Source organism: Microtus pennsylvanicus, chromosome 11, assembly GCF_037038515.1.
Source record: "Microtus pennsylvanicus isolate mMicPen1 chromosome 11, mMicPen1.hap1, whole genome shotgun sequence".
Classification (NCBI taxonomy): domain Eukaryota; kingdom Metazoa; phylum Chordata; class Mammalia; order Rodentia; family Cricetidae; genus Microtus; species Microtus pennsylvanicus.
In genome coordinates this window covers 45,880,036-45,901,835 of record NC_134589.1, presented here as the reverse complement: position 1 = coordinate 45,901,835, position 21,800 = coordinate 45,880,036, and the positions used below count along the sequence as shown (strand labels likewise).

The window sequence follows — 21,800 nt, the reverse complement described above, 5'->3', positions numbered from 1 at the left end:
TGATTTCCCTTTCATTTCTGAATGTTCTGCTGCCTGCCCTTTCAGGGAGGTGCCTCTTAGCAGCCCGCCCTCTGTGCTGGCTTCCTCAGGAAAAGCCTTGAGAGGAAACAGGAGGGGGTTGGGAGCTGTGGGGATCAGATCAAACTGGGCCCTCCTACTCCACTGGCCGCCATGGGGCCTGGGATGATGGTCCCCCTGCTGCTGCTCTGGACTCGGGGGTCCCAGGAATCCACACTGGACCCAACTGGCCAGCATGTCTGTAGAGGCGGCAGGTGGGTCTTGTGGGAGCCCGGCTGATAGAGATGGTGGCTAACTAGGCTTGGGTCCTTTTGGAAAATAAAGAGGAGGGTAGGAGGTTATGGGCCTGAAAGAAGGGTCTCTGAGGGGCAGCCTGGCAGGTAATAGATAGCCAGGACAGATGGTGGGAAGGGCAGGGAAGGGGAAAAGAGGGCTTGGGAACATGGGTACTATGACTACGGACGGTGACATCATGGCTAAATTTTCTAAGTGGGGCTGGGAAAGACTCCCACACCTCAGCCAGCACTAGTGACCCATGCTATGGGAACCTGCTGTCCCCTTTTTGCCCTACAGCCCCTCTGAACTCCAGTGCTGCCCAGGCTGGAGGCAGAAAGATCAAGAATGCAGCATCCGTGAGTAGTAGGACAGTCCCCTAGCGAAGGAAAGGAAGGATATGACCCAGTGACAACCCTTCCTACACGACCTCCCCTCCTGAGCCCTGGAACCAGTGTCCACCCTATGACACATACCACTCTCCAGCATTAAAGGGATGACTTTGAAGGGAGCAGAGCCCCAGGAGTGGGTGAGAAGGGCAGGATGCCCCTTACGTGTGTCCCAGTCCTTTCCAGCCTGGGTGGGGTGTTTTTCAGCCATCTGTGAAGGGCCTGATGCCTGCAGGAAAGATGAGGTGTGCGTGAAGCCGGGCCTCTGTCGATGTAAACCTGGATTCTTCGGAGCCCAGTGCAGCTCCCGTGAGTTTCAGCGGCTGGGTGAAGTTGTTGGGCAGAACTGGGTGAGGGGCAGGAAGTAGGCAAAGCAAGCAGTTGAAAATTTAACCCTTCTGGGAAATGGGTTCATAAATGGGCAATGACCTAAGGAGAGCCCTGGGTGGTCTGGATTTTACCCACAATCATAAAACTCCGTTTATCTGCTACCTTCACTTTTAAACTTCTCAGTCAGGATGAATAAAGAAGTGGGCAGGAGGTCAGGAGTCTGTGATCCCTACTAACTTCCTTGTAATTGAGTAGAAGGAGCCTAGAACTAGGCTCTCAAGAAGGGGGTACCAAGCTGGGCAGTGACGCATGCCTTTAATCCAGCACTCAGGAGGCAGAGTTCTCACTCTGTGAGTTCGAGACCAGCCTGGTCTACAGAGCGAGTTCCAGGACTGACTCCTAAACTACACAGAGAAACCCTGTCTTGGGGTGTGAGGGAAGAAGGGTACCAAGAATCCCTGGGTTGGAAGGGGCCTTTCCTGCCATCCTGGTGGGCATCTTCTACCCTAAATCCGGGTGTCAGTGATGGTCGAGGGTCAGGGGACACCTCAGCAGGGAAAGGGAAGGGACATGAATGAAATCCCACCCACTTGTGAGACTGAACAAACATATCACTGTCAAAGTCAAGATCTGTGTTCTAAAATGTAAAATGGAGGTTAGGCCAAGGCAAGGGGTTTTGTCATCTGAATCTGGGGCCGGAAATGAACTGAATCCCAGGAGGAAAGACTACCAGATGCTCCCAAGGTCTGTCCTTGGCTCTTGAAGAGCAGGCTCCTGTCCTTTTCCTTGAGGGAAGGGACAGGGCAAGGACCTGTGCCCGGCCTTGAACCCATTTATCTCCCATTCCTAACCTCACAGCCTGCCCAGGCCAGTACTGGGGCCATGACTGCCGTGAGACCTGCCCTTGCCATCCGCGTGGCAAGTGTGAGCCAGCCACTGGTGTGTGCCACTGTCAGCCTACCTACTGGGGCACACTCTGTGAGTTTCCCTGCACCTGCGGCCCCCACGGACAGTGCGACCCAAAGACGGGCGTGTGCCACTGCGATCCCGGCTGGTGGTCATCCACGTGTCTGCGCCCGTGCCAATGCAAGCCAGTAGCGCGCTGTGACCAGGACACCGGAGCTTGTCTGTGCCCATCTGGCTGGTGGGGCCGCCGCTGCGGCTTCAGGTGCAAATGTCACACCTCGCCCTGCCAACAGGACTCCGGCAACTGCATCTGCCTAAAGGGCTGGTGGGGTCCTGAGTGTAGCCGTAGGTGCCAGTGTGTGCGAGGCCAGTGCAGCGTTTCTTCTGGCCACTGCTCCTGCCCTCCTGGTTTCCACGGAGCCCGCTGCGAGCTACCCTGCGACCCTGGTCACTATGGAGCACAATGCAGAGAAAGGTGAGGGGGAAATGGGAGCTGCAGGCAGAGGGGTGCAAGAAATAAGACAAGCGTATAGAGGGAAGTATCTCAGGTGACCTCCAGAACATACACAAGGCAGGAATGAAAGAAACAAAAACCCTCAATTCGTCTACGTCAACCCATGCCTTCTCTCAGCCCATTAACGTTAAAAGGTAGGACGCTAGGCCAGATGGCACTCAGAAGGCGGATCTCTGTGAGTTTGAGGCCAACCTGGTCTACAGAGCTAGTTCTAAGGCTATACAGAGAAACTCTGCCTTGAAAAACAAACCAACCCCTGGACTGGAGAGATGGCTCTTCATTGTTCTGCTCTTTCAGAGATCAGGACCCACATCTGTTGCCCTCTGCTGGCCGATAACTGCACTCAGGTGCACACACCTCCACATGGATGCTCAGGCATATAGAGCAGCGGTTCACCCTTCCTAAGACTGCAACCCTTTAATACGGCTCCTCATATTGTGGTGATTCCCAAACCATGAAAATTCCTTCATAACTGTAATTTTGCTGCTGTTATGAATCATAATGAAAATATCTGATATGCGGGATATCTGATATGCAACCCCTCTGAAAGGGTAATTCAGCATAGTAGCACATACTTTAATCCCAGCTCCAATGAACAGTGCCAGCCAGGTCTCTGAGTTCTAGGCCAGTCTGGTTTACATAGTTTAAAGCCAGCCAGAACTACATAGTGAGAGCCTGTCATATATACATATATATATATCCCCTATAATCCCAGCACTCAGAAGGCTGAGGCAAGAGAATTCCCTGTGAAGCTGCAAGTTCCTAGCCTGGTTTATATATAGCAAGTTTAAGCCAGCCTGTATTACATAAGTGAGACTCTCAAAAACATAAAACAAACAAAAATTACTGCACAGCCTGCTATGGTTGGGATAGGCCTTTAATCCCAGGACTTGGAAGGCCGAAACATAAGGATGATCACACACTGGATGTCAGCCTGGCTGCACACTGAGGTAGCAAGACTATGTAAGATCAGTAGTAACAAAGCAGAGTAGAGGCAGGAGGTTCCATTAATAACATCTTTAAACAACATAGCAAGTCTGAGGCTAGCTCGCCCGGGCAACATGAAAACATTGTCTCAAAGATTCCCTTCTCCACAAAGTAGCAACAAGCCAGATTTAGAAAGAAGAATGGTTTGGGGGATTCAGCTCTGTAGTAGCCCTACATTCAATTCCCATCACCAGAAAAGTCAGGGAGCAAAACGTGGAGAAGACATTAGATCCCATAAAACCTGTAGTGAGTATTTGAAGCAAACAGCTGGAGTCAAAATGTAACCAGACAGTAAAACTCAGCCTTCGCTATAACACACAAGAATGCTGCACCGTAGTCTTTTTTGTTTGTTTTCTTCTCTCTCTTTTTTCAGTGTGGGTTCCAGTCTCATGTAGATTAGACTGACCTCAAACCCCTGAGCATCCTTGCCTCTGCCTCCCAGGTGCTGGGATTACCATGGCAGCCAGCTCCTCTCCTCCCCTTTCTTTGATATTTTTGAGACAAAGTCTCACTCCATAGCCCATGCAGACCTGGAATACACTACCTAACCCAGGCAGTCTTCCTTTCTCTGCTTCCTGAGCACTGGGATTTCAGGTCCTAGCCACCACTCCCAGCTTGCAAACTAATTTTTTTTTTATGACAAGGTCTTTTTAGTAACCCAGGCTAGTGTTTGCTTTGCAGAGGTCTTCCTGCCTCTGCTGGGATAGTGAACATGAGGCCCCACACCCAGCTCACTGATTTCACAGTCAGAGATCCTCCTGCCTCTGCCTCCTGAGAGCTGAGATTAAGGACATTTGCCACCACTGCCTGGCTCATTTATTTATTTTTAATAATTTTTTTATTCATGTGGGAGTTTTACCAACATGTATGTCTATACACTAGTACCTGCAGAGGCCAGAAGAGGACCCCCCAGATCCCCTAGAACTGTAGTTACATATAGTTGTAAATTACCATGTGGGTACTGGGAACTGAACCCTATTCCTCTACACCATTGGTTCCCTTCCTAAGGCTAGGACCCTTTAACACAGTTCCTCATGTTGTGGATGAATGAAATGAAGTTTATGCCCTGGCAATGCTGAAGCATGCATGGGCAGCCCATATTGGGTTTCATGGTCTAAGTTGATGTATGATGACTGACCAGGTCTCTTCCTCAAGAGGGCACCAGATCTCATTATAGATGGCTGTGAGCCACCACATGGTTGCTGGGAACTGAACTCGGGACTTTTGGAAGGGCAGGCAATGCTCTTAACCACTGAGCCATCTCTCCAGCCAGGATATCTGACATGCTACTCCTGTAAAGGGTCATTCCACCCCCAAGGTGTCAGGACTGAGAACCACATCTCTGCAATTGTTCTTAACTATTGAGCCATCTCTCTAATGCCTCTCTCTCTCTCTCTCTCTCTCTCTCTCTCTCTCTCTATATATATATATATATATATATATATATATATATAGTTTTGGTTTTTGTTTTTGAGACAGGGTTTCTCTGTGCAACAGTCCTGACTGTCCTGAAACTCACTCTGTAGACCAGTCTGGTCTCAAACTCACAGAGATCCACCTGCCTCTATCTCCTAAATGCTGGGATTAAAGGTGTGTGCCACTATCGCCCAGTGTAAGTACATTCTTTTGTTTTGTTTTGTTTTTCGAGACAGAGTTTCTCTGTGGCTTTGGAGCCTGTCCTGGAACTAGCTCTGTAGACCAGGCTGGTCTCGAACTCACAGAGATCCGCTTGCCTCTGCCTCCCGAGTGCTGGGATTAAAGGCGTGCGCCACTATCGCCCAGCGTAAGTACATTCTTATATATAAACTCACAGAAATCTGCCTGCTTCTGTCTCTGCGCTGCTACATGATTTTTCTGGTGCTGGGATTAAAGGTGTGTGCCATTACAGCCCGCATTATTTATCTTTTAAAATGGCAGAATCTTGGGAACTGGAGAGATGGCACAGCAGTTAAATACACTGGCTGTTCTTACAAAGGACCGGGGTTTGATTCCCAGAACCCACAGGATGGCTTGAAATCATCTGTAGCTCCAGTTTCAGAGGCTCTGAAGCCCTCCGCTGGCCTCCCCAGTCACCAAGAATGCAAGTGCTGTACAGACAGACACGTGGGCAAAACACTCAGGCACGTCAAAACAAACAAACAAACAAACAAACAGGATGCCTATTGGCCTCCAAGGCTGGACCATGTGTGTGGTCAAAAAGAATGAGTCTGTAGACTTTTCTGTTATAGTTAAACGAATACACCTTAAGATAAATTTAAAAGGACAGGGTGTCTATATGTTGCCCAGGCTAGTTTCAAACTCCTGTGATCAAGGTAGTCTCGATTCTCACAGCCTCCTAAACAGTTTCTTATGTGATTGTCTCCCTGCCCCCAGCCACTCAGTCATAGGCTCAGAGATTGTATGAACAGAGAAAGCGGATGAAGGGATGAAGAGAGCTGGGCGGGAGGGAGACAAAAGGTGGTAGGTAGCCTCTGGCATCCCTTGTGAACTCAGGGAAGGACGAATCACAGAGCAGGGTCTCAGGCAGAGACCTTCGAGTACTCAGGGATCGTCTGGCCGACCTTTCCAATGCTCAGCACTGATGAGGCTTCGGTTTCACTGATCCATCTGGGACCTGGATATTCTCCAGTGTCCCAAGGCCTGAGTGGGCAGTGTGGGTCGTTCACAGGTTTCACCCTGCTCCCAGTGAGCCCATGAACCCTTTTTCTCGCCAGCTGTGGTCACTGCGCTCCGAATGCAACATGCTCTCCCGTCACGGGCAACTGTGAGTCCTGCAAGCCGGGCTGGAATGGGACTCAGTGCAAGCAGCCATGTCCTCCTGGCACCTTTGGTGAGAGGTGCGGTGAGCAGTGCCCCCGCTGCTGGCTTGGAGAGCCCTGTCATGCAGAAACAGGGCACTGCCAGCGCTGTGACCCCGGTTGGCTAGGGGACAGGTGAGGGCCTCTCTTCCTCTCCTAGACCCCTCCTCTCAGCTGCTCTTTCTGGGAGGGCTGCCCCTTCCACGAAGTTCACATTCAGTAGCTCAGGGCAGCCTCCTGGCCCTGCTGAGGGGAAGAGGAGGTTCCAAGAGGGCTCTGGGAAGGGTGTACCTCTAGCTGGTTCCTCCTTGAGCCTTTCCTTCCTCTCCCTTCAGGGACCTGTAATTTTGTCACTCACTTGGGTTTGACTCTGCTTTGCTGCAGGAGAATGACCCTTTTGGGAGCCTGAGTTCAGGAACACAGGGAAGTCATAGGGTTTTTCTGTCTTCTGAGTTTTGCTTCCCTATGTGGCCTCAGATGTGAGAACCCCTGTCCCTCCGGTTCGTTTGGGGAGGGATGCAGCTCTACCTGCCCTGCCTGTGTTGAGGGGACCTGCGATGCAGTGACGGGGGAATGTGTCTGCAGTGCTGGCTACTGGGGGACCAGGTAAGGACTAGGACCTGGGGATGATGGAGATGAGGTTAGGCCTCTGTGTGCTTTTCCTAAACATCCCTCACTGAGCCTCTCGACTCATCCCACAACTAAGACCTGAATTCTCCTGTATGGGTGACATCTTCTGAGGAAAGTCAGTTGTTAATCTAAAGGGATTAAAAAATAAATAAACGAGACATTTTAAAAGGAAAGAAAAAAATCAGGGGGAAAAAGAGAAGAATGGGGGCTCGCTATTCAGACGAGGACTTAACTTAGGGGTGGGACACAGACCCCTGCTGTTGTTCCTCTAGTTCTTTGGGTGTCAAGCAGCCAGCATCTCCTGGCAAGTGTCCAGTGGAGACCTGTTTTACAGAGGAAGGGACAGAGGTCCAAGGTGTTAGGGGGCGGACAGGTCCTTCAAGGCCTGCAGCCTGCTTCTCTTGCATTAAGGCTGAGGGACGAGGGTAACAGAAGCAGGTCCTACCTAAAGTCTCTACAGTGGAAGTCAGAGTGATCTACTATCAGGAGCCAGGGACAATACCCAGAAATCTGCTTCTATCTTCCCGCCTGGGGTACCTTCAGCCTGCCTTTCCTATTACCTACCCTAGCTGCAATAGTTCCTGCCCATCTGGCTTCCATGGAAACAACTGCTCTATCCCCTGCCAGTGCCCAGAGGGGCTCTGCCACCCTGTGTCTGGGGCCTGCCAGCTGGGTAAGTGGAAGGAGGATGAGGGAACATTTGGTCCTTTCCATAGTCTTCCGGAGTCTCATCTGCCGGGAAGGATGGGCTCACTTCAGAGATGGGATCCTCGAGAGCCCTGAATATGTGGCCCTTTCCCATGTCCCTAGGCCGTCATGGTAAAAACGCCCTCATTGTGGGTATCCTGGTTCCTCTGCTGCTGCTCCTCTTGGGTGTCATCTGCTGTGCCTACTGCTGCTCAGCTAAGCGGCTGGCCCCTAAGGACAGGTAAACACCGGCCCTTCTGTGTGTTCCTACGGGGTGGGAAGCGCTGAACTTGTCACTTTTCAGGTAGTGATACTTGGCACAGATTGAAGCCTGGAACTGCTTGTCTTCCTTAGAAACCTTTGACAAGGAAGTGTCTGAGTCACATGAACATGAACAGGGGAAAACTGAGTGGCAGGGGACTCAAAGTCAAGCTGCAACAGAAGGCCAGGCTCATGACATCATGACAAGGGCAGGGGCAGAGGAAAATCCACCACAGCTCAGCAGAGAAGGGAAGAGACCAGATCTCAAAATGTCAGGAAAGCCTGGCGGTGGTTGTGCGTGCCTTTAATCCCAGCACTTGGGAGGCAGAGGCTGGCGGATCTCTGTGAGTTTGAGACCAGCCTGGTCTACAAGAGTTAGTCCCAGGACAGCCAAGGTTATACAGAGAAATTCTGTCTCAAGAAACAAGCAAACACACAAAAGTCAGGAAAGAGGGACAGAAAAGTCCGAGCTGTGGTTTGACAGACAGCACGACCTGAGAGAGGGATATGGGAAAAGCCTCAGTGAGGGGCGGGAGAATGTCCGCTTGTCACATTGTTCTCCATATCTCTTGGCCTCTTGGACACTCATCACATTGTGGAAGTTTGGAACAGGGACTGTAGTGGTGAGAGGATTCTTTTCCTTGATTTACTAAGATGCTGAAGCTCATGGTGTCTTAGCTGCTCATGGCTCACATAGAGGCCCTGGATACTTTGACCAGTGTGTTCTTTCTCCTCCATCTTGCTAGAAATCATAGCCACAGCTTAAGCAAGTGCTCTACTACTGAGCTACACCCTCAGCCTTGTTTGCTTGTTTTTGAGAAAATACCTCACTATGTAGACTAAGCTGTCACGAACTGGCTGTCTTCATGTCTCAGTCACCTGAGGGCTAGGACTCTGGGAATGTGCCACCATACTAGACCCTAAACCTTGATTTTATCCTCTGTGCTACAGGGCATCCATAGGTGAGCAAACAGCCTGAGAGTAAAGAAGCAGCCCACATCCCCCAGCCCCCAGAAGATGATGAGGACCTGTCCAAAAGCTGTCAGAGAAATCTGACAAGCTGTCATTCCAGTTTGGGGGTGGGGTAAAGTGGGGGGAAAACGCAGGTTCCTGGGGTGATAGTTACATCTCCCAGGATGACAGCCACAAAGAGTTACATTTTTAAGAAGCCACTGCAGGTACCTAGTGCAGGACCTGGTGCGGGGCCCTGCCAATGGTTCTGTCAGGTTTACAGCTGAGGCCAGGACAGTGAAATCAGAGCCAACAGGGTCACTGCCTGGCTCTAGCACAGTGGTTCTCAGCCTTCCTAATGCCATGACCCTTTAGTACAGTTCCTCATGTTGTGGTGACCCCCCAATCATAAAATCATTTTTGTTGCTACTTCATAACTGTAATTTGACTGCTGTTATGAATCAAAATATGAATATTTTTGTAGATGAAGGTTTGTCAAAGGGGTCACAACCCATGGGTTAAGAACCACTGCTCTAGAGCTATGTTGCTCTCTGTAATTTAGATTTTGGTCTCCATTGTCTTTTTCTGTGTGCCTGGTGCCTATGGAATCCAGAAAAGCGTGTTGGATTCTCTGGAACTGGAGTTGAAGATAGTTGTGAGCTGCCATGTGGGTGCTGGGAATTGAACCCAGGCCCTCTGGAAGAGCAGCCAGTGCTCTCAACTGCTGAGCCATCTCTCCAGCCTGACACAGAGACTTCTTTTAATTAATTGTGAAAGTTCAATCTATATCTTGGGCTTGTTCATAACTAGCTCTTTTAACTTAACTCATTTATATTGCTCTACGTTCTGCCACATGGCTGTTACCTCTCCTCCTGCACATCCTACTTGCTCCGTGTCTCCTGGTGTCTCTACCTCTCTTCTTCCCAGAGTCCTCTCTAACCCTGCCTAACCTCTTCCTGCTTAGCTGTTGGCTATTCAGCTCTTGATTAAGCCAATCAGAAGGCACCTTGGCCAAGACACATCTTCACAGTTTAAACAGATATTCTGCAACACGCTATAGTTTGGATCTTATTGTGTTATCAGTTCAGAGCCATTGAAGTAGATATGGTCACCTGACATCCTGTCAGTCTGAGCTGGGCCCCCTTAGAGCTTATACACTGATCATCCTCCCTCCGCCACCCTCTCAGGCCAGAGAGAAATGGAGCTGCCCTGTTCAGAATGAAGCAACAGGTATGGGACACACTCACCAGCCTGGGTGCTGCACTGCCCTGTGGCTCCCTCAGTAACTACAAGCTACCCTGGGTGACAGGTAAGTGGGCACTGGGGATCAGGATCGGGAGACTAGGGCCAAGATGGGACCAAGCTTCCCATGAGGCCCCAGACCTGACCTGGAGCCCCTGCAGTTTCTCACCACGACCCGGAGATTCCCTTCAACCACAGCTTTATTGAGCCACCCTCTGCCGGCTGGGCCTCGGATGACTCCTTCTCTTCTGACCCTGACTCTGGAGAAGAGGACGAAAGTAATACCTACTCTGTGCCACCTCGAGAAGGTAAGCACCCCCCAGCCCAAGCAGCCGTGCTCAGGGCAGCGCCTTCCCTGTTCCTGTGCCTAAGCTCATCTTCCCATCACCTGCTGTTTCTAGCTCTGAGAACAAGTTCAGAACAAAGGAGAGTTCTGTCCTCACCAAACTTCTAGTCTGGTGGGCAGTAAAAAGAGAAGACATGCCCAGGGCCAAGTGTGCTGGCACATGCCTTTAATCCCAGCATTTGGGAGGCAGAGGGAGGTGAGTTTGAGGCTAGTTTTGTCTACATAGTGAATTTCAGGATAGCCATGGGTATATAGAGAGTCCCTGTCAAAATAAATAAATAAATAAAATAAAATAAAGAAAGAAAGTCACCAGACAATAGAGGACAGAATTGTCCCAAAACTCCTTCTGGAGGAAACATAAGCAACATCCACCCCTTCTTCTAAAACTAAGGTCTCCACGACAAACTGAGGCACGATGCCACCAAAGCTTATTCTGGGGACCAATGAATTTATTGGTTCCCGTATCGTGAGGGTTTATTTACAGGGGTATGGGTGCTCCTCCCTATATCTAGAAAGCCTTTACTCTCAGGGATGTGGGTTTACCTAGCCACACGGACGGAGCCCTCCTCTCCTGTATATTCCCCAGCCTGTATATCCCTGCCTCGCCCCAGAGCCCAGGTGCATTTAAGTAGCGTTGCATACAACAGGTGGTAGGAAGGGTTCATACTCAGGTGAGGGTCTCTTGACCCTCTCCACCCCTCCATGAGGAGGTGTAAACAGCAAGCCCAGCTGGGGTGATGCTTTTCCAAGGACTGAACACTCCCACATGGCGTTTGCTTGTCTCAGAGGACAGTCACAACAGTCATGCTTTAGTGGAGCATGTAAAAAAAGGAGGAACTCCAAAGCTGCCCTGTTAGTAATAGCTGGGGTGAGTCTAGACGGATCAGTAGGAATTAGCAAGGGAAAACTAGGCAGGAGTGATGGTGTTTAGGATAAATGGGACCGTGTGCAGTGACTCAAAGTGGGGAGGGGTAGAGAGAAAAGAGGGAAGGAGTAGGGTCCTCTGCTGCACCAGTTCCTCCCCTGCCTCCCTCTTCCTTGCCACCTCTTGAGGCCTCTGGGAAGATTCCGGGCTTCTGTGTCCCTGCTAGAATGAATCAGAGGAGCAGACTTAGCCTCACACGAGCTCATTCTGTCTTCTCCCCTGCCAGAGATGGTCCCTGTGGCCCAAGAAGAGTCCCCAGCGGCCAGCCTTCCTGGAGGCCCGTTCCCTCCCCCTGAGGACACTTCCACACCATTCCCCATCCCACGCACTTCCAGCCTGGCTCGGGCCAAGAGGCCATCTGTCTCCTTTGCTGAAGGCACTAAGTTTGCACCACAGAATGGCCGAAGCTCTGGGGATCTCTCCAGCCCCATACGAAAACCCAAGAGACTCTCCAGAGGTGCTCAGCCACGTCCTGAAGGGCAGGAGGCTGGGGAGCCCGCAGGCCCAGAACAAGCAAATGCGGAAGAGGATGCAGCTACCGCCACAAGCCCCGGAGATGCTGCCACCAGTCACCACCAGCTCCCACCTACTAACCGGACAGTGGCCGGGTGTGTGGAAACCTCCGATGGCAGCATCCAGGAGAGCTCAGGCTCTGTGGCCACAATCTATATGCTGGCAGGGACACCCCAGAAACCCGAGGGCCCTGTCTGGTCTGTCCTCCGTCGTTTGGGAAACTACCAGAAAGATCAGGCAATGCCCAAGGTCAAGAGTGCCATCCCTAAGCCTGTACGCCGAGCTCTGGGTCGGAACCAGGGCAGCACTGGGCTGTCCCAGAGCTCTGGTTCAGCTCCAGATGCCATGCTCTCTGGAACCATAAAGCCTACCGAAGTTAGGCCAGAAGAAGCATCCAGAGGTCTGGGAGACGGCACTGAGAGCTCAGGGACAGCCCAGGAACCAGTCTCTGGGAACAGCTCTCTGGAACAGGGTTCCCAGAAGCAAGCTGAGGAGAAGGAGCAGGAGGAGCCCCTATATGAGAACGTTGTGCCCCTGTCGGTACCACTGCAGCACTGAGGACTCTGAATTTGGTGAGTGGGAAGACTGTGGATGGGATGTGGGGAAAGGAGGATGCTGAAACTGCTGTGGACCAGTGTGGGGAAAGGAGGATGCTGAAACTGCTGTGGACCAGTGTGGGGAGAGGAGGATGCTGAAACTGCTGTGGACCAGTGTGGGGGAGAGGAGGATGCTGAAACTGCTGTGGACCAGTGTGGGGAGAGGAGGATGCTGAAACTGCTGTGGACCAGTGTGGGGAGAGGAGGATGCTGAAACTGCTGTGGACCAGTGTGGGGAGAGGAGGATGCTGAAACTGCTGTGGACTAGATCGAGCTTTGTGCAGGGAACTGATGCCAAGGCTGCGACAGACTAAGCAGAAACTACGCCCTGGAAGAGGCGAGGGTTAGAGGCCACCTGGCTGTGGGTCTGGCCCTGGCAGTGTCCCCAGGTGGGACTGGAAGGCCTGGGTAGAGACCCTGTGGACTGGGGTCAGAGGAAGGAGGTGGCTACAGGGACTCCCCCTCTGTTGCCCTGGACTCTGTCCCAAGCCTATGCTTCCCATCATTTCAAAATATCTCTTTTACTGAAATGGAAAACAACCTAAATGTTTGATGATAAAGATTGATTAAACAAGTATTTCTTTTAGAAAATTTATCAATTTATTTATTGGGAGCGTGCGCCACAACATTCACGTGGAGGTCAGTGGCCTCTTAGAAGTTAGTTCCTGCCTGCCTGGGGGTGGCACTCAAGTTTCCAGGCCTGAGACCCAAGCACTAACCACTGAGCCACTTTGCCTGCCATTCTTTTTTGAGACAGGGTCTCTCATATAGCCCAGGCTGGTCTCAGACTTGCTCTGTGGGTGGGAATGTCCTTGAATTTATGATCCTTTTGCCTCTACCTCCCAATGATTGGCCTGTAGAATCTGAGTTTTCTGTTTTTATAGAGTGAGCTACAAACCAGCCCAAAGGAACAAGTATTTCTTAAAACTGGTTTCTACACAATGGCTAAACATGTTATTCAAAAATATTTGTAGGGCTGGAGAGATGGCGCAGAGGTTAAGAACACTGACTGTTCTTCCAGAGGTCCTGAGTTCAATTCCCAGAAACCACATAATGGCTCATAACCATCTGTAATGAGGTCTGGTGCCCTCTTCTGGCATAGAGGTATACATGCAGGAGGAACATTGTATACATAATAAATAAATCTTTTTTTTTAATTTTTTTATTTTTTATTTATTTTTTTGATTTTTCGAAACAGGGTTTCTCCGTAGCTTTTAGTTCCTGTCCTGGAACTAGCTCTTGTAGACCAGGCTGGCCTCGAACTCACAGAGATCCGCCTGCCTCTGCCTCCCAAGTGCTGGGATTAAAGGCGTGCGCCACCACCGCCCGGCTAAATCTTTTTTTTTTTAAGATTTTATTTATTTATTATGTATAGAAAGTCTGCCTCCATGTATGCCTGCAGGCCAGAGGGCGCCAGATCTCATTACAGATGGTTGTCAGCTACCATGTGGTTGCTGGGAATTGAACTCAGGTCCTCTGGAAGAACAGTCAGTGCTCTTAACCACTGAGCCATCTCTCCAGCCCTAATAAATAAATCTTTAAAAAAAAATTTGTAGCCGGGCGGTGGTGGCCCACACCTTTAATCTCAGTACTTGGGAGGCAGAGGCAGGCAGATCTCTTGAGTTTGAAGCCAGTCTGGTCTACAGGCTGAGTTCCAGGATAGGCTCCAAAACTACATAGAGAAATCCTGTCTTGAAAAAACAAAAACAAAACAAAAATATTTGCTATGTGGGTCTGGAGAGACGGCTCAGTGGTTAAGAGGACTGGCTGCTCTTCCAGAGGACTTACAGAACACAGATGTAGCCGGGCGGTGGTGGCACACGCCTTTAATCCCAGCACTCGGGAGGCAGAGGCAGGCTGATCTCTGTGAGTTCGAGACCAGCCTGGTCTACAAGAGCTAGTTCCAGGACAGGCTCCAAAGCCAGAGAAACCCTGTCTAGAAAAACCAAAAAAAAAAAAAATTATGTTTTGTTTTGAGATAGGATCTCACTATGTACCCTGACTGACTGGCCTGGAACTCAAAGAAATCCACCTGCGTCTGCCTCCTGAGTACCAGCGTTAAAAGCATGTGTAACCAGGCCTGGCTTTATTTTTAGATATCTGTGATTTTAAAGCTTTTTCATAAAATTTGATGACACTAAAGAAACAATAACAAACAACAGCAACAACAAAATGGATGTGGTAAGCCGGGCGGTGGTGGCGCACGCCTTTAATCCCAGCACTTGGGAGGCAGGGGCAGGCGGATCTCTGTGAGTTCGAGACCAGCCTGGTCTACAGAGCTAGTTCCGGGACAGGCTCCAAAACCACAGAGAAAACCTGTCTCGAAAAACCAAAAAAAAAAAAAAAAAAAATGGATGTGGTAGTCCCGGGCCCTAATCTCAGCAGCGGGAGGTGGGGGCAGGATGAGCAGAAGTTCAAGGTTATCCTCAAGCAGGCTGTGCTACGTGAGACTTTGTTCCCAAACCAAAACAACATGGAACTCTATTGTGTGAAAATAACATGATCATAAGCTACCCCTTCGCCCCATGAGCAGTTGTTTTCTTTGCTTTTTTGTTTTTGTTTTTCTTTTTTTTTTAAATATTTGTTTATTTATTATGTATACAATATTCTGCCTGTGTGTATACGTGCAGGCCAGAAGAGGGCACCAGACCCCACCACAGATGTGGTTGCTAGGAATTGAACTCAGGACCTTTGGAAGAGCAGGTAATACTCTTACCCTCTGAGCCATCTCTCCAGCCCCTTGTTTTGGTTTTTTGAAACAGGGTTTCTCTGTAGCCATGGCTGTCCTGAAACTTGCTCTGTGGATCAGGCTGGCCTCGAGCTCAGAGGTCTGCCTGCCTCTGCCTTCCGAGTGCTGGGACTAAAGATGTGTGACATTGCCAACTGGCTTGGGTAGTTGTTTCTAATTATTTCAATACAAAATGATGCTGGGGTTTGAGAATGTGTTAAAGCACTCACTTAGGAACGGGATGCCGGGGACCTGCTAAGAACACTACAGAGTATATATTTGCTCCAAATGGCCCTCCAAAACGTGCATATGGGTTTGTATTCTTTTTTTTTTTTTTTTTTTTTTTTTTTTTGGTTTTTCGAGACAGGGTTTCTCTGTAGCTTTGGAGCCTGTCCTGGAACTCCCTTTGGAGACCAGGCTGGCCTCGAACTCACAGAGATCTGCCTGCCTCTGCCTCTCTAGTGCTGGGATTACAGGCGTGCGCCACCACCGCCCGGCATGGGTTTGTATTCTTACAAACTATGAGGGTACTAGATGATCATAGTGACACACACCTTTAATGTCAGAACTCAGGAGACAGAAGCAGGCAGATCTCAGAGTTCAAGTCCAGCCTGGTCTACAGAGTGAGTTCCACAACAGCCAGGGATACACACACACACACACACACACACACACACAAAAGCCTTCTCTTGAAAAAACAAAAAACTAACCAACCAAAAAAAATCTGAAAAACAAAAAAATTATGAGAGTACTCCTTTCCTTACACAAAATCTGAGTAGCTCAGTCCAGGTCATGGTGGCAGTGCATACCTTTAGTCCCAGCACTTGGGAGGCAGAAGCAGGATCTCTAGGAGTTCAAGGCCAGCCTGGTCTATAGAGCTAGTTCCAGAAGAGAAACCCTGTCTCAAAAAGAGAAAAAACAGAACAAAAGCTCAGTATTTTGATATAAAAAAAAAACAACAAAAAAGTAAAGTATTATATACTAAAATTTAAAATCCTTCTACAAACAAATCTTTTTTTCTTTAGAGTTTTATTGTGGCAGCCAAGGTTGACTTTGAACTCTGGATCTTCATGTAGATTCTGAAGTGCTGGGATTACAGGCATACATCCCAAATTAGCCTAGTAAAAAAATGTTTTTTAGCCATTCAAAAATGATAGGCATGCTGGTGCATACCTGTAATCCCAACACAGAGGCAGAGGTGGGGAATTCCATGCCAGCCTGGACTACAAAGGGAGATCCTATTTCAGAAAAACAAAACCCAAAGTGGCAGTGGGAGGAGGGGTGAGAACAGCAGGATGTGGCTTTAGTTCCAGTGTTGAGCAGACAGAGGCAGGAAGGGCCCTGGGGCCTGCAGGTCAGCCAGCTCAGCCTACTTTAGGAACTCACCCTGGTCTGCACAGTGGCTCCAAAAATAAGGCAGTGTGCTAGTAAGGAAAGACACGCTCTATCACACTCTGGCCCCTCCATATGCAGGTGCACACATGCGATCATGAATGTGTGTGTGCACTCACGCACGCAAACAAAACAGTATAGAAAAGCAGCCAAAACCCCAAAACCATCAGCTGGATGGTGGTGGTGCATGTCTTTAATTCCGGCACTCAGGAGGCAAAGGCAGGTGTATCTCTGAGTTCAAGGCCAGCTTGATCTACACAGTGAGTTCCAGGATAGCCAGGGTTACTCAGAGAAACTGTGTCTTTTTTCAAATATTTATTATGTATACAATATGCTGTCTGTGTGTATGTCTGCAGGCCAGAAGAGGACACCAGACCTCATTACAGATGGTTGTGAGCCACCATGTGGTTGCTGGGAATTGAACTCAGAACCTTTGGGAGAGCAGGCAATGCTCTTAACCACTGAGCCATCTCTCCAGCCCCCGAGAAACCGTGTCTTAGAAAAACAAACAAAAACAACTAAACAAACCCCAAAACCATCATCAGGACTGAGGCTATAATTTGATGATGGAGAGCTTGCTTAGCATATGTAAGGCCCAGGGGTTGATACCCAGCACCACCTTCCCCTATATAGAAAAGTACCTTTTAGGTTCCAACACCCCTCAAGGCAGCTCCCAATTCTCTATAACTGTAGTCCCATGGGATCCCATGCTTTTTTCTGGTGTGCAGACATTCATGCAGACAAAACACCCATATTCAGAAAACAAAACATTAATCTTTAAGAAGAGTATCTTTAGATGTTTGGAGAGATGGCTCGGTGGTTAAGATCATTTGCAGCGCTCGCCTTTAATCCCAGCACTTGGGAGGCAGAGGCAGGCGGATCTCTGTGAGTTCGAGACCAGCCTGGTCTACAAGAGCTAGTTCCAGGACAGGCTCCAAAGCCACAGAGAAACCCTGTCTCGAAAAACAAAACAAAACGAAAAGATCATTTGCTTTTGAGGAGGGCAGTTTGGTTCCTTAGCAACTCAGCCACTTAATTCCAGTTCCAGGTGACCTGATGCCCTCTTGTGGCCACCATGGGTAATTCATGTATGTGGTGCACATTAGACAAAACAGATGTCAACTTTTAAAAAGATACCTTGTTACTATTTGAACTTCTATGTTCATTTTAAGTTTGAAGTTCTTTTCAGACCTTTAAAGTGATTGCATTCTTCTACATATTATCTGAATATATTAAATTCTTTTCGTTTTTTGAGACAGTCTCATTCTAGTGCTTAGGTGGACCTGGAACTCAATATATATTTTAGGCACACATGACAATCCACCTGTTTCTATCTCCTGAGTGTTTGGATTATAGGTGTGAGCCACCAGACCTGACTTACAATTTTACTTAAAACAAATCAAAACAATAAACAGGGTCTCAAGTCAGGCAGTGGTGGCACATGCCTTTAATCCCAGGACGCAGGAGGTAGAGGCAGGAGATCTCTGAGTTCATGGCCAGAATGGTCTTTACAGAGCAAGTTCCAGGACAGCCAAGACTACACAGAGAAACCCTGTCTCAAAAAAACAAAATAATAAAAAAACATAATAAATAAATTAGGGTCTCACTGTATAGCTCTGGCTGGTACTGGGCAAGAACTCTGTAGATCTGGCTGACCTTGAATTTAAAATCCCCACCTACCTCTACCTCTCTGGTGCTGAGGTTAAGGATGTGTTCTGCCATGCCTGGCTTGGGCTCAAAATTCCAAAGGGGTGTTGTTCTTTTTTTTTTTTTTTTTTTGACTGATTCGTAAGTGCCTTTTATATACTAAGGACATGCTGTTCTCAATTTGTGACTGGTTTTATTTACTTTTCACGTCTGGTATACACGTACATGTATGAGTGGCTCTTACAACCTTCCTGTCCCCTCTTCTGATGGTCCTTGAACCTTGGGGTGTTTTGGGACAATCATTCACGTGCCAAGGCTGGCCTTGAACTCCCGATTCTCCTGCCTCTACCGCCCAAGTGCTGGAATTACAGTGGTGGGCTGCAACTCCTGGTTTATAACCTTAGAAGTCCTGCTAGTTTAGCCAAGGCGCCCCTAATTAAAAACAAAGTTTCGTTCAGAGGGACCTGGCTCATCTCAACAGTGACTTCTTTCTTGTTTCATTCTTCTGAGAAAGCCCCCCAAGTCCCCAGTTTTTCGCCTGTAATGTAAGGCTAATGGCTGTGTCTAGGATTATCACTGATACCACCATGATCCTTCAGTGCCCCGCGATCTTGTGTTCTAGAACCTGGTTCTTTTCGCAGGCTCATGTCTTCATTCCGCAAACTCGTACTGTACACTGGCTTGAGTTTACTTTAGTGTGAAGGGCTAGTAGTATCAATGACTAAGATATATCCGCCTCCAAGGAGTCTCCAGTGTGTGGAAAATGGAGCTCCATTACAGTCAGCAAACAAAGAGAGCAGCAGGTGTTATAGAGAGTGGCTAGGGAAGGCTTGCCAGAGGAGGGGCTGCCCAAGAAAGCGCCCACAGTGAGAAGAGCAAATTGAGAACCCCAGCAACTCCACGGGATTGGAGCACCCAGAACCACAAGGAGGAAAAGGCTGCTGGGTAGGAAGCAGCCTGGGCGAGTCAGTTGGGGAACTTGAACTTTATCTGGCAGAACAAATGGTGGTGTTTCTGCAGGATCTAGAAAGAGGTCGGGTTTATCAAGGTCAGGTTTACATTTCCCACAGTTCACTGCGGGGTGGATATGAGATGCAGAGATTGCTGGATGAATAGTTGTGTTCCAGAGACAGAAATGGGCAGATTAGATAAACGGGACGCCTGGTTATTCTGGTGCACTGGGGGAGGGGGGAGGGAAGCTGAGACTCCCTTTTCTGATGGAAAGGTACGTTTACAGCGTCTAACTTCGTTAGCCCAACACTTGGGAGGCAGAGGCCAGCATGGTCTACATAGTGAGTTTCAGGACAGCCAGGGCTACATAGTGAGACCCTGTCTCAACAATGTTTCCCCACCAAAAAAGAAAAAAAAATAGATGGTACTATTATCCCAGGAGGGAGGGGGACACGATTTTAAGGGAGAATATGTCTGGAGAAAGCCATCAAGCAGATGGCTGAGGGAAAGGACTAAAGGACTGAATATATTTGCAGGTGGCAGGCCCAACTTGGAGCTTGTGAGAGTCTGCACAGTGGGTCATCAGGCCCCCAAACCTACCCACCAAGTCTGGGAGGGCATGCGCCGGCGGGGTGGCTAGCGAAGGTTCAGTGCACCAGGGGGCGCACTCGAGCTGAAGGAAGCAGAGCCAACCTTGGGCGGGGGAACGACACACGACTCATAGACCTTTAAAGCAAGCCAGCTCTTGAAGTATGGAGAATCTGAGGGACACCGAGTGTTTCCCGAGGGTAGGCTAGTCTCAGATCAGGGAGACACGGGGGAACAGTTAAACCTCTCGAGCCGATGCTCCATCTCCCGTACCGGCAGATCCTCAGGGCAGTGCCGTTCTGATGAGGACCCAGAAAGGATGGATGGAGCCCTCTGGACCCCATAGCGTTGTCTAAAGTCAGACTTACACTAGCTGCTCGGAGTTGCCCACAGCACGAGGGACGGGAGAATGAGTGTGTCAGCCACATGAAAGAGACCTTTGGGAAAGGGGAAGGAAGGCAGGGCGCACCAAGGTGACCGGTCTGAACACTGGTCTCCGAGGGCACCGAGAAAAACAGGCACCGGATGGGAACGGTGGCGTGTGGATGGATAACCAGGGACGTCTTGGACCTAAAACCTGACTACAGATCTTTAAGAGACACTGATTTTGGACCAGGCAGGAGGCACCTGAGGGCAAGGAGCTGGTGAATCAGGAGATCTAACAGGGATGCATTACACGACGTCAGGGCCTGCCTGGTTCGGGGGATTCCGACACCCCCAGATGGCTCCAGGATAGAACAATTGGGGCAAGGCAGCGAGGAACCCGGACACAAAGCCCGAGGAGCGGGCCTGGAAGCGCAGCACGAAAGGGCAGCAATGGTTCGCTGAACTGGAGCATCCGGCCGTGATTCTCTCCGGGTGTGTACGGGGGTCTACACTGCGGGCCAAGCGACGCGGTGCTGGAGCCCAGCTCAGTATGGACCAAGACTCCTTGAAACGCTGACGCAGGGATTTGACCGGGGAGAGGACTCCGAGCAGGGCGTGGGGCGATGCCCGCGGGGGCTCCGGGTCGAGGGGCACTCCAGTTTCACTGGGTAGAGCCGGGCCTGCCCAAGCCGCCCCCCAGCCCCCCCATTCCTCTTGTTTGTCTCCAAGTCCGGCCGGAACCGGCTTCTGCTCGCCGGGGGGCGGGCGGGTAGCTGCTGATTGGTCAAGGCCTGTTTCCAGCCCCACTCAGCCAATCAACGGGCAGCAGTGTTTTTCATCTTAGGGTAGGAATAAAAGGGCTGGAAATAAAGGGGACAGAAAAGGCGCCGGGCGGGCCCGATACACACCGGTAGGAGCCGGGTGAGCTCGACTCCCGAAACCCGGGCCCCAGGCGAGGGTGTGGGAACCTGAAGCTGCTCACAGGCGGGGTTGGAAGAAAGGTGCATGCTTGCCAGAGAGAAGACACCGGGCGGGAGATGGAACAAAAAGGGAGAGTAGGAGGATGGAGGGACGGGATCTGCTTCTATGGAAACGGGCTAATTGCTGGGGTAACAACCCGGCCCGGGGGTCGCGCGGTTGGCTCGCGCCGCCGGTTTGAACCGGCTTCGCCTCTCCCATGCGGGATTCGCGTGGCGGTAGCGCCTAGCGACCTAGACACTGGCCAATGGTGCAGCAGTTCCTGTGCGGTTCCGCCAATGAATGCACCGTGGGCGGGCCGTTCCGGAGCTCCCTGCGCTGATCTTGTGGTTGAAGGAACAAGCTCTGGGGAAGGGTCTTGAGTGCGGGCGGGCGGAAGCCTGTCAGGGTCCTTGGGAGTGGCAGCTCTCAGGTGTGCCTCGGCTCAGGTGGCCCTACGACAAACTGCCTCCTTTTACGGCCCCCATACCAGCTATTCAATCTTGCTTGGGGCCAGGGCCAGCTCCACGTCCTTGAGCATGCATTATTAGTCCCTTGCCACCTGCCATGCCTCAGTTTACCTCCGAGTGAACTGAGGGAGAAGCCTCTCCACTTGGTCCGCAGGGCCCCACCGTGGCCGAAGGTAGCGGTGCCAGCTAGTCGCGGGTTCGGGATGGCTCAGGTCCCGAACGGGTCTGGGGTTCGCTTCTTTTGAGGCGTGCACCTACAGCCTGGGCTGCTGGGGGTTGACAGTCTGGTCGCTGTGCGCCAGCGTCCACACGGGTTGGGTAAGGCCACCGCTGAA

At 50.3% G+C, this 21,800-nt stretch overlaps 2 protein-coding genes across 8 annotated transcripts in view; both read left to right on the top strand.

The window, feature by feature from the left end:
- The first annotated feature begins 61 nt into the window (after nucleotides 1–61).
- On the top strand, nucleotides 62–12,957 carry Scarf1 (scavenger receptor class F member 1). Of its 2 annotated transcripts, none has more exons than XM_075991649.1 (11): nucleotides 62–272; nucleotides 592–650; nucleotides 888–989; nucleotides 1,869–2,391; nucleotides 6,132–6,350; nucleotides 6,693–6,821; nucleotides 7,415–7,518; nucleotides 7,656–7,773; nucleotides 9,932–10,053; nucleotides 10,185–10,294; nucleotides 11,484–12,279. In XM_075991649.1, the coding sequence occupies exons 1-11, from the start codon at nucleotides 172–174 to the stop codon at nucleotides 12,132–12,134; spliced, it is 2,238 nt and encodes a 745-aa protein (XP_075847764.1). In that variant the 5' UTR covers nucleotides 62–171; the 3' UTR covers nucleotides 12,135–12,279. The 2 variants fall into 2 exon arrangements, with proteins under 2 accessions (XP_075847764.1, XP_075847763.1); XM_075991648.1 differs by having other exon boundaries at nucleotides 63–272; nucleotides 10,148–10,294; nucleotides 11,484–12,957.
- A 6,781-nt stretch (nucleotides 12,958–19,738) lies between these two features.
- The window catches only part of Slc43a2 (solute carrier family 43 member 2), a 42,058-nt gene continuing 39,996 nt past the window's right edge, over nucleotides 19,739–21,800 (top strand). Inside the window, exon 1 of one of the 6 annotated variants that reach the window (XM_075991644.1) lies at nucleotides 19,739–20,530. The gene's annotated coding sequence lies outside the window, so the exon portion shown is untranslated. Of the gene's footprint in view, nucleotides 20,531–20,836; nucleotides 21,040–21,150; nucleotides 21,639–21,800 lie in introns of those variants that run through there. The other 5 variants (XM_075991643.1, XM_075991641.1, XM_075991642.1 and 2 more) reach the window with 5 other exon arrangements.

Coding starts and splice junctions, on each gene's coding strand:
- Scarf1 (XM_075991648.1), top strand. CDS start 172: ATGGGGCCTGGGATGATGGTCCCCCTGCTGCTGCTCTGGACTCGGGGG. Junction 10,054..10,147: donor CAAGCTACCCTGGGTGACAG/GTAAGTGGGCAC, acceptor GAGCCCCTGCAG/TTTCTCACCACGACCCGGAG. Junction 10,295..11,483: donor CTCTGTGCCACCTCGAGAAG/GTAAGCACCCCC, acceptor CTCCCCTGCCAG/AGATGGTCCCTGTGGCCCAA.